Source organism: Lathyrus oleraceus, chromosome 7, assembly GCF_024323335.1.
Source record: "Lathyrus oleraceus cultivar Zhongwan6 chromosome 7, CAAS_Psat_ZW6_1.0, whole genome shotgun sequence".
NCBI classification, from domain to species: domain Eukaryota; kingdom Viridiplantae; phylum Streptophyta; class Magnoliopsida; order Fabales; family Fabaceae; genus Lathyrus; species Lathyrus oleraceus.
This window is the reverse complement of record NC_066585.1, coordinates 506702538-506719492: the sequence shown is the minus strand read 5'-3', so window position 1 is coordinate 506719492 and position 16955 is coordinate 506702538. Positions and strand designations below refer to the sequence as shown.

Here is a 16955-nt window from a genome sequence, read left to right as displayed (position 1 = left end):
GGTACCGCAACCTTCCGTATGTTCAACACCGAATACTCCCTATCCCAAAACCAATTGAGCACCATGCTACAATTCCCTATAGGAGACCGAGTCCACCCGAGAATCCCTCCGAATTCCCAATGGCACATACACGCCTTCGACCTCTTTAGGAAAATATCCGGTGTAGAAACCAACAACTGGGATGTGCTCCTTGCCTCCCATATACATAACCCAACCATCCGGTACTTTATCCGCATCCTACAAAACACAGTTTTTGGAAGACCAAACAACAGCAAAGTAAACGCCAAAGAATTATTCTTCCTCCACTGCGTCTTTGAAAGGGATACCCAGGTAAACGCTGCCTCCTTCCTATTTCATCACATCCGCACCTTATGTGCTAGAGGCCGTCAACCTTTTGTAATTGGTGGATTAATCACCACCATAGCACTTGGCCTAAACCTAGGGGACCGACTCCAAAATTTAGAATCTTTACCTCCCCTATCTATGGATATAAGCTACTGTCGGTCCAGCCGCCTAATTAAAAACAGGGTAGGCGGAAAATATTACCTTATGGTGAACAACCAGGAAGTCCCAAGCGTTGTTCTACCGGATATTGCCCTAACAGATGTCACCAATCCCAACCGCCACATCTATGATCTGAATGCTCCCGAAGCTACCGAGCCTTCACATGCAAACCCGCCTACAGACGAGTTTGAAGAGATGGAGCAAGGTGATCAGGTTCCTGCACAACAATCAGTCCCGCTCAACCCTTCCGATAATGCAGCTGGTCCATCCTCACGACGTCGTAAACGAAGAAGGCCTGCAACCAACGACGACATCATGGATGCTATTGATGGTATGCAAGCACAGAATCTCGAAATGATGCAAATGATGCGCCAGATGCAACAACAACAGGAAGCGAGGAATGCAATAACCGATTAGCGGTTCACTGAATTGCTCAGCAGGTTTGACGACTTAGAAGTACGTCAACGATCACCAGGTCCAAGAACCAGAGGCAGAAGGCAGCATTGACTCTAGTTTCCTTTTCTTTTTTGTATTTCTTTTGTTTTCTTTGAAACATTGGGGACAATGTTTCATTTAAGTGTGGGGGGGAAAAACCGTGTTCTTTCTATCTTCCCTTTTTCAAGTATGTATCTTTCTTTTCATTGTTATTTCCCTTATAAAAAAAAAATAAAAAAAAAAAAAATTATTATAATATAGATTTATTTGAAGTTAAGTCCCTAGTGTGAAAATTTCTATTATCTATTCCCTCAATTTTCTTGAGCCATAACAAAAATTTAACACACCCAATAAGTATAAAGGTTGCCTATTTTATCAAACTTGAGACAAATTAAGACAAAAATTATTACCATAACAACGCTCTAAGAACCTCAACATGTTAGATCAGGATAAGTACCTATTATACAAGTCCCTAGACTTTTAACCTTATAGTAACCCCGAGTAGTTTATACGAGAAGTCAGCACCATCTTAATAGCAAACTACGTGGAGAGCCGATGAATATAAGTGAATGATTCCCAAAGTAACATAAAAAAAATATATATCAGGAAATGCACTAATTAAGTTAGGTGATCCTTACCAGATCATTTAATCTAAAGGTTGCAGATCATACAAAAGCATAATATGAAAGATCCATTATGAGTTGGTTCAGCTAGTATCTGGTACTGAACTTGGTAGGGCGGACTACGGTCCGATCCCCCGCAATTTGCAATGGACTAAATAACGAAGTTATCCGACTTATGTACCAGAACTTCTAGCTAAAAGGGGATCAGAATCACTAACCGGTCACTCCACTATGTGCGCGAAACGATAAAGGGCTTAATGTGATTTCGCTAGAATGAAAACGGGTGAAATAAGAGTAAAGGAACTAGGATAGCTATAATGGCATTACTCGAACTGGTTTGCATAAGGTGAGGTTACCTGAGGTTGTAACGGTAGTTGTTGATGTCAAGATTAAACTCAAGTTACTTCTAAACAAGGCTTACATGCAACCTAGTACGAATTGATGTGTGTTTTGAAATTTCACCTGGCTAAATTTTTAAACGATTTCTATACTGTATTTTGCTTGAGAACAAGCAAAGGTCTAAGTATGGGGGAGTTTGATAACATGAAATTATATCGCATTTTTGGACTCGATTTAATTAAATTATATTATTATTCACTTCAATTTATTTCATTTTATTCGATACTACTTGGTATTTTGCTTTCTATTTATCTCAGGTAGTTTATTTGAAGTACAAGTGAAAAAGGAAGAAAAGAAGGTGCAAAAAGAAATGAAAAGAAGCAAATTCCACCAAGCCAAAGCCCAGCCCAAAAGCACAAGCGTTGCGCCTGTGACGAGCGCCACACAAGGTGTGACGAGCGTCACGCCCTGCCTACTTGTGTTACGAGCGTCACAAGTGGTGTGACGAACGTCACATCATTCTCCTATATTTTTGGCTTCAGAAGCGCAACAGAGGCACGTTGAAGCCTATTGTTACGCTTGACTATTGGAACGTGAGGATGTTTACACGGAAAACTTTTGGAAACCATTACAAAAAGTGACAATATAAATAGTGGCTTTTGGCAAACCCTGCAGTCTCTGCTGGCTCTCCCGTCTCTGCTCTTCGTGCTTCTTTTTCTTTTTCAGCCGTGCAAGCAATATTTTACAGCATTGTTTTTACAGTTTTTATTTTTATTTGCAATTCATATTTTCTTTTCCAGCAATTCCTTTAAGCACTTAATTACTTTTTCACACAATAGTTTCCACACCGGAAATTATTGTGTACCTTTTTACTAGATCCAACCTTACGTTAGATCCTAGATTTTTATTCCTTCATTTTTATTTTCCTGTCCGATTGAAGAATTCAAGAACAAATCCAACCGGTCTGTGGTGGAGTGTTCAAGACTGCCATTAATTACTCAGGTTCTTTAATTATTGTTTGAATTTATATATGCCTTGCTTTATTGTTTATTTATATTATTTGCCTGAGATGGAATTATTTATGCATGATGATTATTTAGGTCTGTTCAACATGTCCGGCTAATTTATTTAGGTATCGGTATGTAAAGTAAGCAGAATGAAGGAATCAAAACTAAGTTGGTTAAATTACGTTTAAAAATAAAGTCACTCTTTTTATGGTCTCAATTTACAGGTTTAATAACAAAGTTTTTGTACGAGAGTAAAAGACATAAAGAAGTTAAAATCAATAGAACGAGAGATTGAGTTTTTAACTGGACATTGTAAATTAGACATTAATTCTAAATCAGGGCGAAAGCAATTTTTAGAATTAATTAAATTCTAATCTTTTTCAAAAAGTATTTTTAAAAGTTAAATGTGAGGACGAGAGTTAAGCATTTGAATTTAATTATATAATCTAAGTCAACAGAGCGAGAGTTTGAGACGAGGATATTTAAACGATTAGTATTTTCTTAAAAAGAGTTTCTACGGATTCTATTGTTTTCAAAAAGTGATTTTTGACTTAACTAATAAGTGACAGCTACGTTAATATAAAGTCATGGTCTATTCAACAGAGCGAGAGTTTGAGATAAGACTTTTAATCAATAGTGTCTACTGAAAAGATTTATTTCAAAACCAAGAAACCAACGAAGAATTGATTCCCTAATTACGACGAACTACATACCGATATCCATTTAATTGATATCTAATCTAGATCTTATTTTAGTTTTAACTTTTCCCCCGAACAATCAAACTATCATCCGTCTTAGCTTTACGAAGTAATCTTAGAAAACGGTATATCGATTCATAAGTCCCTGTGGGATCGATATCTTTTAAAACTACGCGATAGAACTGTGCACTTGCAGTTTGTACCCCAATTCGACTCATAAAGTCGCGATCATCCTCTCATTCTGATGTGAATTTGGGCGACTACTCTTCGCCCTCTTTGGTGTCGGGTGTTACAACCACTCCCCCCATCTTCGGCCTCGGATGTTACAGAGACAGTGTCGAAGGCAGGGGGTAGAGGAGGACGAGGAGCCTGAGGAGTTGTAGTTCGGCATACACAGTAGTATATAGTATTTGTACTTTGGATTTATTATCGATTATATTTTATTTTGACTTATTTCTACTTTATTGTGTATTTCGACTTCATTGTGTATCGGCTGATGAATTATTTTGATCTCTTGGATTTATATATGTCATCTTTTGCATATCGATTGTATGATTTAATGTTCATCACATAATATGGTCCTTAACATTTATAAATCGTCATTTTCATCTGAATAACCATAAAACTAATATAATCTCCAATGTTCTGATAGGTTACGAAGATGCATCTCCGTAAATCTTAAACGCGGATGCATCTTCAGAATAATAAATGTGTAAAATGAGCCTTTCAGATGGGGATGAATGTGGTATGTGTTAAAATATTTTGAAGATGCATCTCCAGATCAGTTAACGTTTTAACTATAAAGTGGGATACAAAATTCTCTTCCATTTATAATCAATTTCACCTTGAAAAGCATTTGATCTTGGGAGAGGATTTAACATTGTCTTCATAGTTAGTTTTTTTCATGGGATTAGTTGATGGATCCATCTCAATCCTCGACGGATGAGTTTATTTTATTTTTTTCTTTATTTTTAAAATTTTGCATGGGTCAGGTATAACACCCCATTATATATATATATATATATATATATATATATATATATATATATATATATATATATATATATATATATATATATATATATATATATATATATAACTTTCCTTTTTTGAATAAAAAACTAAAATAAAATTGTATAACTCTTACATTATATTTTATTTGATATTCATAAATTAAAAGAAAATAAGAGACAATTATTATATGTATTATAAATTGCATAAAAGAACTTATAAAATTAAATGAATAAATTTTAAGAAAATAATTTAGGAACTCAAATAATTATTAAAACTCATCTCTATATTATGTATATCCAAAATTAAGATTAAAAAGAAAAAATATATATATTTTATTAAAACAATCATACCTCGTGTGTAAGTAATATTTATAAGATAAATATTTATGATACCTGCTTCAAGAAATACACTAAATCTTATGAGAAAAATATATAATATTTATATAAATCCATCATGAAACCACAAACATCCTTCAATAGATTTATCCTATGAGTTTGCATCATTTCACACTCACTAAGATGACTCTGAGATATATTTTAGAGTTTGTTGCATCATTATTAGACTCGATTTATGCAACATCATCTAGGGGCAGATCTAGAAATTTTGATTAATGGGGACAAAAATATATATTTTAAATACATATATAAAAATACATTAATACATTAACAATATATTATGAAATAGATCGAAATAAAATAAAATAAGGTGACATTAAATGTTTTTGTTACCATAAAAAAATTATACTTTAAAATATCTATAAAATCATCTCGCAAAGACTTTCAATCTCTCCTGAAATAAAATTGAAATAATTTATTTTTAAATGATTTTGAAAAAAATATTAAACAATATAATTTTATAGGTATTCAATATGAATTTTGATTGGATTGTATAGATATTAATAGAGAATTATGGTTTGTTAATCCTTCTAATTTCATTGGATTGTAACTTTTGTCCCTTTGTATTGGGTTGCACCCCTTGTGCGTATTAATACAAGTGCTTATCAAAAAAAATATATATAAATTTTGATCTCACTAAACACCAAAACCTCAAGATAAATGCAAATGTGTGTACTTAAAGAACTAATTTTTTATATATAATTTTTTCTAAAGTTTTAAAGATGTGCAAAAAATTAAACAAAAAATATATGGACTTAATATAAATACTAAAATTGTAGCTAGAGTAATTCTTTAGCAATTTAAAGTGTTATATTTTAATATTTTTAAGGGGTCAATAAGAACAAAGTTTAAATTGTCTAATAATTAGTAACTAAATGCATAAGTAAGTGGCGAAAAGTGCCCCCAATAGCTAATAATTGAATTCGTCCCTAACATCACCAACTACATGTTCTCCAACAGTTTGTAGATGTTAACCACAATCTTCCATTCTCTCTTCATAGTTAAAGAATCCTTGATAATCTTCATAAACTTCATGAACGTGTGATGACATTAGATGATGTGGTAAATGATTAAGGTGAGCTGGTGCACTATGCTTTTTATGCATATACCAATCCGGTCAATGTAATTGGGGTATTGAAAATGCAAGCCATGATGGAGAAACTGAAGTCCATAGAAGTAAAAAAAACTGGTCATTAGTCGAATTGCCACAAGGTAAAAAGGTAATTGATGTGAAACGGGTGTACAAAGTGAAACTGGATCCAATAGGAGAAGTAACCAGACACAAAGCAAGACTCTGAAGCCAAAGAAATTCTTCAAAGAGAAGGAATCGACTTTGATGAAGTTGTTGCACCAGTTACTAGCATCGAAACAATCAGGTTGGTTGTTGGCCTATCAAACATGAAAAACTGGTATATGTTTCAGATGGACATGAACTGTACATTTCTAAATGGTCCCTTAGATGAAGAATTTTATGTAGCATAATAAGTAGGTTTTATGAAGTAAGGTCAAGAAATCAAGGTATACAAGTTGCATAAAACTTTGTATATACTTAAACAAGCTCCAAGAGCTTGGAATAAGAAGACATATGACTTTCTATAGGAGAATGAGTTTGGAAAGTGTACAACTGAGCATGGTGTATATGTTAGATGAAGCATGAGTGAACGGATCATACTTTGTATATATGTAGATGACTTGTTAATAACAGACAGTTACAAGAAGGAGATCGAAGACTTTAAATGCGACCCAAGCAAGGAATTCAAAATGTCTAACTTGGTTAACATCTCATATTTACTTTGTATCGAATTCTACAAGATTAGTAGAGGTTTGATGCTACATCAAAGAAGATATTCAAGTGAGATACTCAAAATATTTGAGATAGAGGATTGTAATGCAACTTTGACACCTGCTGGACCAATATTGCAACTGACAAAAGATCCAGTTAAAGATGAAGTCAGTCGAACTCAATATAGAAGACTCATTGGATCATTAAGATACATTTGTCACACAAGGCCTGATCTAGCATACAATATAGGCATGGTGAGTAGGTTTGCCAAAGGTGTTTCATCTTACGACCACTAAGAGGATATTCGTGTATCTCAAAGGAATACTAGATTATGGCATTCTATTTTCTGCAGCAGATGAAGGAAGGAATGCAAACTAGTGGGATACACTAACTCAAGTTGGTATGGTGACGCCAAGGATAGAAAAAATTCACAGTTGTTTATGTGTTTATGTTAGGTTGTGCACCATTTGCTTAAAGCTCGAGAAAAGAGCCAGTTATAGCGTTGTCATCATTTGAAATCGAGTACATAGTTGTCTCTCTTTGTGCATGTCAAGCAATGTGGATGGTAAATTTGATCGAAGAGATTGCATGTGAAAATATGGAGCAATGATCATTAAAAATTATAACATGTATGTTATCAATTTGGCCAAGAATCAGATAGCACGTGGAAGAAGCAAACACATTGAGATGAGATTCTATTATCTTAGATAGTAAGTAGCAAATGAGAAACTGAACTTGTAACACTACATAATTGAGAATCAGATTGCAGACATCATGACAAAGATTGTGCAGGTAAAATTGTTCAAGAGGTTGAGAACTATGATGAATGTAGATACCTTAAACACAATGAATTAAGTGGTGTGTTAAATATGTAATTCTTTGTGCTAAACATGTTTGTAAGATGCAGAATTCGACTGAGTCGAAATGACATGTATTCAACAGAGTCGAAGTCGAACATAGTCGTTAAAGTAATAATCGACTATAATTTGTAATAGTTGAATCTACATGTATTTAACAGTAAGTTGAGTCAAATACAACAAGTAGTAGTCAAAGTTGTGTGCATTCGATTGGTAGTCGAATACAGTTTGCATTAAGTCGAATGCATGTTATAATAAGTCGAAGAGAGATATTTTGAGAATTACATGATGTACAAGTAATTTCATTATAAATAAGAAGAGTCTTTATACTTGTAAAAAATCAATAATTTTCAATTCAATACATTCTTCTCTTATCTCAAAACATACATTTTCTCTCTCTTTTCTCTCAAAATTTTCTCCTCTCTTCAAATTTATGCAAAGAAATTGTCTTGCAACTAAAGTGTGATTGAATCACTCGAATGAAGAACGAAAATCTTGAATCAATCAAAAAAGTGATTGAATCTTGTTTTATCAAAATCAATTTCAACACATACCCCATTATTATCTGCATAAAACAAATAGTTAGATCTAAACCGCATTTAGAATTTCTATTTTAAATTATTGTGTTCTTCAGTCATTATACAAGACATACTCAACAAATTCTAATAATACAACTTTCAAATAAATTGGCTAGCCAACTCTCGTATGTTAGTTTAATCTCATGCTACAGTTCAACGATATCACGTTATGAAATTAAATTAAACTATGGCAAATAGAATTCACATACGATAAGAAAGAATGGAGATGAAAGAAAAAAGAGAGGAAAATATGATCATTATATTATTCCTTTCAAAGTCTTTATTTACGATGTAATATTGACTTCTATCTATAAGACACAAACTATAGGTTACAAATAACTGAATAAGCATATAAGGAAACTAATCATTAGTAAGACCACCAACCGTCACTAATTTTTGAATAACATTGTTTTTGTACCTGTCTTCATAACTTACAGTTTCATTCTATAGAGCTGATTCTTCAACCCCCAAACGCTTTCTAAACCAAACTGCAATATAAAAATATTAAAACAGTTTGGTTTACTTGGGAATTAGTAGTATGAATTTTTCAAGTATTAAGATTTTGAATCCAGAATGATTAAGTTTAATTGGCTTTTGAAAACCCATATTAACATTTAATTCAATAGATGGCTAGCTTACATGCTAATATTATGTGACTTGAACAAGTTTTGATTTGATTAGCATGTTAATATATTTCAAAGGATACTTCAATCAAGCAGTTCAAATATATGAAGATATCACAGATAGAGAGCATAAGATATGACAAGTTACAAATTATCAACTAGTATTATTTATCAATCAAATGAAAAAAAAATCCAAGTTAAGAACAGAAGCTATCAGTTTCTCCGCTCCCACCTCGGTGTACAAGAAATAAAGAAACTTATATTGAACAATCTCACAACATACATGAAAATTTGAGATATAATCCAAGTGACATTACAGCAATTAGCCTTCATAATCCCCCTGAGCAAACTTATTCTCTTGATAGAAAACGGCTATTACTTCATTTCCACCGAATTTTCTCCCATTCAATCCAGTGCGGGCTTTTGTAGCACCCTCAATATCCACATATTCCAAAAACACCTGCAAATGCAAAAATCAGAAAAGTTGCCACCCTTTGTTTGCCCACAATAGTTATATGACAACTGCTCTATGACCCTACAGAAACTTTGGTAATACAAGCTATACACATTTTTCAACACCCTTTTATCTGATGAAATTCTTGAGAATACCACCAAATTTATAAGCCACACGTAATTTAGTGATAGCTGATTGAATTTTAACCAATATGAGGCAGTGAGTTGGAAAGTGTGTTAGAGTATTGCTAGCGAACCTGGAATCCTTCCAGTAACTGACTGCATGCAGTCGGGTGATCTGTATCCGTCTGATCGAGTCGGACAGTTTAAATCTTAAACTCGGTAATTTTAGTTTAAATAATAATAAAAAATCAAATTCTGCTTATTTTTCGGACTGTCGGAAGATGGTCAAGATTACCTGACTGCGTGAATGATCAACTGGCAAGAAATCCAGGTTCATTGCTAGCATTCCTTTAAACCCTTAACCATGATGTTTCAATTAAAAGCATATTTTAAAGTACTTAACGAGTTAGTTATCTGTGCTTTACAGCTTTACCCCAGAAGGAATAAACAACTCAAAAAGTTAACAAAAAATATGTTCTCTATCTGGTCAATTTCCTGCAATAGAATTTTTTAAAACTAGCTCAGACTCTAATGGTACTCAAACTTTTTATATTTTCCACCCATGACTAATAACTATACACCAATTTATTTCTACCATAAAACTCCATGCACCCTTCATTTCTATATTAATAATAACAACCACAATCATCATCATTATCATAAAGAAAACAAGAATGATAACTTGAAAAAAAAATATATGTCATGGCAAGAAATTTTTTTCACAGAATACAGACCTTTCCAACTCCACCAGATAGATCCCCATCTGGTTGTGGGCGAGGGATCACAACATTCACCAAAGTACCTGCGCATATTGTGACAATAAAAGAGTGTACCGTGTAAATAAACTTTCAAAATATGCAATGAAGTAGGTACAGATGCATAAAGATGGAAGGTTATGGAGGCCTGGGATTGTAAGTTAGTCCTTATACTTTATAGAAGAATGGCTATGAAACAAATAAATATAGCAACTAATACGCATTGCAGGTTTCGGTAGAAAACCAGCACTCAAAATCAGTAATTACCAAATTTGGAGCATTCCTGTCTCATATCATCGATAATTTCTTCAAAGTCCTCATCTTCCTTGAGCTCGTCAGGAGCAACTGCGTTGGTTAAACACACCACCTTTGTAGCTACTAATGCTGGTTGAAATATAAGTTTCTGCAAAATTGGAAGTATAAAGTAACTAGAGTTTTAAACGGGCACCAGAATATTAGTAATAGAAACATTTTCAGAGACAATATTTCATACCTGCAGAGCAATTTGCTGTTGTGCATGCATTAAAATGCTCTCTTGTTCAGGTTTAGGCTGGGTTGTCCCTTGATTAGCACGTCTAACAGTAAGAGTCTTATCTCCCATCTTAATTCCATTCAGAGCTGCACATGCAATATCAGTAACAGCAAGATCTTGGTAAACACAAAATGCATAACCCTTTGAATTTCCTGTTTCTCTATCTTTCACCAGATCGAAACCCCGAAGAGGACCAAAAGTTTCTAAAAGCTCCCTGATCTGAGTTTCTGTGAAGTAATATGGAAGTCCACCCACAAAAATGCGATCAGGGCCTTCAAGTCCACCAGCTGACCCAGGGGTTAAACCAACAGCGCCAAGGTTCAGGTTTGGGTTAGGTTGGCTTGGGCCTAGAGTAGCAGCTAGAGAAGGGTTGTAATCAGTAGGTCTCCTGACTTTGACAGGTGCCCCCTAGAGTTATAATTAAAAAGAAATCAAATTCATTCAGACCATCCATGTTCATTTACTTCAAAAAATGAAAGAGGAAGAGAGAAGTATCATACAACCTCAAAAATAATCCCATCCAAAGCCATTGCATTGCTAGCTTCCTCAACGGACCTCATCTCAACAAAGGCGAATTTTTTGTCATGGTTAATGTAAACATTGACCACAGCATCACCTTCATACACTCGCAGCATAAAATTAGTTCCTAACGATGAATGACATCTAAAGTTTCAACAGGCTGAAGTAAATCATATTTGAAGATTTTATGTACCTGGACCAGCAGTGTTTCCTCCAATCTTAGCCATGACCTGGCTGAAGAAAATAGCAACAGACTGCAGCATAGCATGAAAAAATACTTAAGGGTAAAATAATCATGAACAAAAACAAGCTTTAATAAATTACAGACTTGTCTTCCACTTGTTTGTATGTCAATAATAATGACACAATTAAACTGCTCAATTGAATAGAGCACGAGATAAAACTCTAGATGGCCATTTGATTAAACATGAAAAATTATTTGGCAAGAAGGCAGTTTAGCAGACTGCCCACCTCACTCATTCTCTCGATCAGATATTCAAGTAACACATGAAAAGTACATGACATCTGATTGTAAATGGTCATATGATGAAACAAGAAAAACTATTTGACAAGTCAGCTTAGCTAATCGTCATTCAGAAGTTAAAAGGGATGACTCTGAGCAACAGCAAACTTATAAAATAGATTTGAGCATTGGAAAATATGACCAGTTTTACAAAACCTATTTCACAAAGTAGTTACAATTATCCGAAAACCAGCAGTAAGGAAGTAGATATGGTCAAAGATCATGAAGCCAATAGTCAGAAAAACTGATAGTAGAGAAGGCCTGTTAAAGCCCGGTACCTGCTCATTGGCTGTCGGAGGGAGTCCTCCAACATACACCCTTCTAGCATGTCGAGTAGCCTGTATAAATTTCACACATCAATGAAGTGCCTAAATTAGAACATATACTGCTAAAACTTCATAGATCAATTAAGTGCTTAAAATCAGTATACACCGAAAAGTCTTTCTTTACCTGTTGTGTCATAGCCTGAATTGGCATCATAGGGAGAGCACTGAACTGCTGCATCTGAAGAAGCAAAACAGGAAGACAAATTAAAGTAAGCCAAAACTTATAAAATAACCAGGACTGGGAAAAAAAATAAAGGGAGATATACCTGACTAGGAGCCATCGGAAACATGTTTTGCAACACTCCAGGAATTGTAGGATTTGGCGCAGTAATCTGACCTGCTAATATAGGCATATTACACCTCAGAACAAATTCATTACTGAACCTTTTGAATAACTATTGATTGATTGGGTATCAATGACTCCTCTTACTCCAATTTCCATTAGAATTTAACCTTCTTAACATAGGCATGAGATTAAAGGAACATTTAAACAAGTTTTGGAGATAATATCTGTACGTCTACCAAAGTAGATATAGTTTCCAGTTGAAGACGAACAAGACCCACCAAATACCGGTGCATTGATTCCTCCATGGACATAAAAGCTACAGATGTCGGCTCACGCCCATTGTCAACACATTGGGGCAAGTTGCCCAACATTGCCTTCTTAGAGCATAAGATAAGACAGAAACAAAACAAACAAACACTAAACAGAAGACAAAAAACCAAAGCATCTTTTAGTTTCAGGATTATATCAACAAGTAAACAAAAAGAAGGCTAAATTAAATTGCACACCATAGGTGACCATTCCTCAAAGAGCTACGTGATCGGATAATAACTGAATACAGCTTACCCAGATAACAGCATGCAATTTGATATGAACTTTTTTCCTTATTACGAGTCTACGACCAACAAAAAAAGAAAGCAGTTAAGATTAACAAAGTTTGTACAAAACACAAGAGCAAATACCTGTAACAGCGGCAGAACCAGCTAACATTGCAGAAGGAGGGGGAGCCAAATCAAAACCACTAACCCTTTTGCTGTAAGTAAATAATGTTAGCATTAAAAAATAAAGGCTACTTCACACTAAGAAACATTTCATCAGGTAGTTAGAATGTTAGAACCTTTGTAGCCAACCCTACTTAGTGGGATAAGGCTTGTTTTTTTTTAAAGGTGGGATAAGACTTGGTTGTTATTGTTGTTATCAATATATTGAACCATTCATCCAACTGATGTTTTTAAGGAAGGAACATAACTTCATATTTTTCCGAATAGCTGACCCGTGCATATGCGAGAGCATGTTCTATACGCTTAAATGTTAAGTATGTTTATTATATGATTTACCTCTTCGAGCGAGAACGTGACCTTGTTCCATGCTCAGATCTATCTTTAGATGGTGAAATAGATCGAGACCTACGTTTATGCCTTTCCTCTCGATCATAATCCCCTCTTCCTCTTCTGTAATATAAACTAGTTTTTTAAGCAAAACTGAAAATGAACAAAACAACAACAACAATTCCAAAAGAAACAACATTACTAATAAAACATGAATAATCAAGACAAATTAAGCATCAATAATGAAAATCTCATATGAGCTTTTAACCTGTCATGGTCACGGTCACGGTCACGACTTCTGTGAGAATCTCCATCCTCCCTATCTCTACCCCTACCCCTTTCCCTATCCTTTCTGTCACGGTGTCGATAGTCTCTGTGGTGAGGATCCCTTTCCTTCTCCCCATCACCACGATCTCTCTCTCTGTCTCTATCTCTGTGCCTCTCCTTATCTCTTTTCCTGTCTTTCTCTAGTTCCTTTTCTCTGCTTCTCGATGATTCTCTATCATAATCACGAGATTCATGCTGCCAAAACAAACAATAAAAAAACATAAGCTATGCATAAGAGTTCAATTCCACTATCAATTACATAATTACTCAAACCAAAAAGGAAAAAATCTTCTCTCTATATAGGTTCTAATCTCTCTATATAGGTTCTAATTTCAAAGGTAAAACACATAAACAATAAAATGAAACACAAACCAATTACTAACTAACCCTAATTGCTTAATCTCAAAGCCTAAATAGTACATTTCAAACGTGAATTACAGTAAAACCTAACTGTTAATTATCGAAAATGCTCGAACAAAGAAAAAAAACAAATCCATGAAATCGAATTAAGTTGGAAATTGGAAAGAAAAACGTACGCGAGATTTGGAAACGGGATGATCGAGAAGTTGAGGAGAAGATGCAGAAGAAGGATAGGGATGAGTGGTGTCGAGATCCTCTCCTCCTCCTCCTTCTCCTCCGCCTTCTCCGCCTCCTCCTCCGGCTCCGTTCCCTTCGTATCTTTCTTCTTCTTCGTATTCAGCCATCTCTAAACCTAAAAGCAGTTGTTTCAGTTCACTTCTACTACTCACTCAGGCCACTGTTTTCCTAGCTGCAATTCTTTTATTCTTTCAAATTTTCTTTCAAATTATTGATAAAGTGTAAAACTTTTTTGTAAAACTGCACAGTAATTAATCTAAAAAAAATTGTTTTTTTAGTACGAAAAAAGATTATTTTAATTAAATATTTTATTGACTTTTGTGATACTCTGAATTCTAATATATATGATATAGATTTAATTATTATTCAAAATTAATCTTTTAATGTTAAATTCAAATAATTATATTCTCTTTTATTATTTTTTATATTTAAAATTTAAGATTTATTCATTTTTAAATATTGTGTCATTTGTTAAACATAATAATCATAGAGGAATACTCGTAAAACTCCAAAGATAAAAAAAAATGTAAGTTACATGTTACTAAAAAAAGATACGCTTGTTAACAATTTTCAACAACCTATATACGCAACAGCAATCGTGAGAAGGAGGGTTCTTGAAGAAGCTGAAGACTTGCCCCTATGATCAATTTGAGGAAGAATAATCCTTGTCAAAACGAGGTCATCAGCCTTATAACTCTGAGGACGGACTTTCTGATCAAATGTCTTCTTCATTCGCTTTTGATATAACTGCCCATGGCAGATAACAGTCATTATTTTCTCTTCAATGAGGTTCAACTGATCGAATTTGTTATGAACTCACTCAGCTTCGTCAAGTTTCACATCTGTCATCAACCTTAAAGAAGGGAATTCAACTTCAATAGGGAAAACTACTTCCATGTCGTACACTAATGAGAATGGGGTTGCCCCGATCGAGGTACACACCGAAGTGCGGTAACCATGCAAAGCAAAGGGGAGCATCTTGTGTCAGTCCTTATAGGTTGCCACCATCTTCTGCACAATCTTCGGGCGATACGAGAAGGAATTATGATGCTGAATTTTGAAGTTCTAGCATAGCTCTGTCATCATTTTCTTGTTGAGATTGGATCCATTATCCGTAATAATCTTCTCGGGGATCCCATAATGACAAATGATATTCGGCTTGATGAAACAGGCAACCACTTGCTTAGTTACATTGGCATGGGAAGCAACTTCCACCCACTTTATGAAATAATCAATAGCCACTAAGATGAAACGATGTTTGTTCAAAGCGTTGGGCTCAATGCGTCAGATCATGTTAATGCCCCACATTACAAAGGTTCATGGAGAAGTCAAGACATTCAACGGCACAGACGGAACATGCACTTTATCAGCATAAATTTGGCACTTGTGACACGATCTAGCATGAAGGTAGCAATCAATTTCCATGGTCATCCAGTAATAACATGCTCTCAGAATCTTTTTAACCATGGTATGACCACTGGAATGGGTTCCAAATGAACCTTCATGAATCTCCTTGATAATTCTTTCTGCTTTGTGTCTATCCACACATCTGAGCAGAACAGAGTCATGATTCCTCTTATACAGCACATCCACATTCAAGAAAAACCTGGCAGACAGCTTCCTCAATGTTTTCTTATATGGGATAGATGCATCCTCCGGGTACTCTTGTCTTTCAAGGTATCTTTTGATATCATAAAATCAAGGCTTATCATCTTGCACTTCATCATTAGCATAGCAGAATGTTGGCTCATCCAACCTCATAATGATGATGGAGGGGGCCTCATTCGCCCATTTAACTTTAAACATGGATGCCAGAGTAGCCAGTGCATCTGCTAAGTGATTTTCTTCTCTCGGGATATGGTCAAATGTGATCTCCTCAAAATATGTAATCAACTTCAATACATGCTCCCGGTACGGAATCAGATTTGGGTGTCTTCTCTCCCATTCTCCTTTAATTTTGATGAAGACCAGAGTTGAGTCCCCGTATACCTTCAGAAATTTGATTCTCAAGTCAATAGTTGCTTTAATCCCGTAGATGCAAGCTTCATATTCGGTCATGTTGTTCGTGCAATCAAAACATATTATGGCAGTGAAAGGAATATGAAAACCCGTGGGAGAAGTAATGACAACTCCCACACCATTTCTCGAAGCATTTGAAGCACCGTCAAACATGAGCGTCCATCGCGATCCTGGTTCTGGGCCTTCATATGGGTCTGGTCTATTGTAATATTCTTTGAGAAATAACACATCTTCATCAGGAAATTCAAACTTCATTGGTTGATAATCCTCTATGGGTTGATGGGCCAAGTAATCAGCAATTATACCACTCTTTATGGATTTTGAGTTGTATATTGAATATCATATTCTGTTAAAATCATTTGCCAACAGGCAACCCTTCCTGTGAGAGCAAACTTTTCAAAAATATACTTAATCGGGTCCATCTTTTAGATCAAAAAGGTGGTAAGAGTCAAGATATACTATCTCAATCGCCGAGCAGCCCATGCTAGAGCGCAACAAGTTTTCTCGAGCAGTGAATATTTGATTTCACAGTTGGTAAACATTTTGCTCAGGTAGTATATTGCATGCTCTTTTCGGCCAGTCTCGTCATGTTG

At 34.8% G+C, this 16955-nt stretch overlaps 2 protein-coding genes across 11 annotated transcripts; both read right to left on the bottom strand.

Annotated features, from left to right (window-relative positions):
• Nucleotides 1-8991: 8991 nt before the first annotated feature.
• LOC127105957 (splicing factor U2af large subunit A) lies at nt 8992-14539 on the bottom strand. Of its 10 annotated transcripts, XM_051043185.1 has the most exons (15): nt 14283-14539; nt 13688-13941; nt 13429-13542; nt 13035-13124; nt 12938-12974; nt 12604-12747; nt 12354-12419; nt 12212-12265; nt 12040-12099; nt 11432-11492; nt 11223-11335; nt 10681-11127; nt 10455-10590; nt 10167-10234; nt 8992-9316 (listed from the first exon to the last, which is right to left on the bottom strand). In XM_051043185.1, exons 1-15 carry the CDS (start codon nt 14448-14450, stop codon nt 9179-9181), a joined length of 1950 nt encoding a protein of 649 aa, XP_050899142.1. In that variant the 5' UTR covers nt 14451-14539; the 3' UTR covers nt 8992-9178. The 10 variants fall into 10 exon arrangements, with proteins under 10 accessions (XP_050899142.1, XP_050899133.1, XP_050899134.1 ...); XM_051043176.1 differs by lacking the exons at nt 12604-12747; nt 12938-12974 and having other exon boundaries at nt 12354-12427; nt 13054-13124; XM_051043177.1 differs by lacking the exons at nt 12604-12747; nt 12938-12974 and having other exon boundaries at nt 12354-12424; nt 13054-13124.
• A 1502-nt stretch (nt 14540-16041) lies between these two features.
• On the bottom strand, nt 16042-16617 carry LOC127104631 (uncharacterized). Its single transcript, XM_051041808.1, has one exon. It carries the CDS (start codon nt 16615-16617, stop codon nt 16042-16044), a length of 576 nt encoding a protein of 191 aa, XP_050897765.1.
• Between the last annotated feature and the right edge of the window lie 338 nt (nt 16618-16955).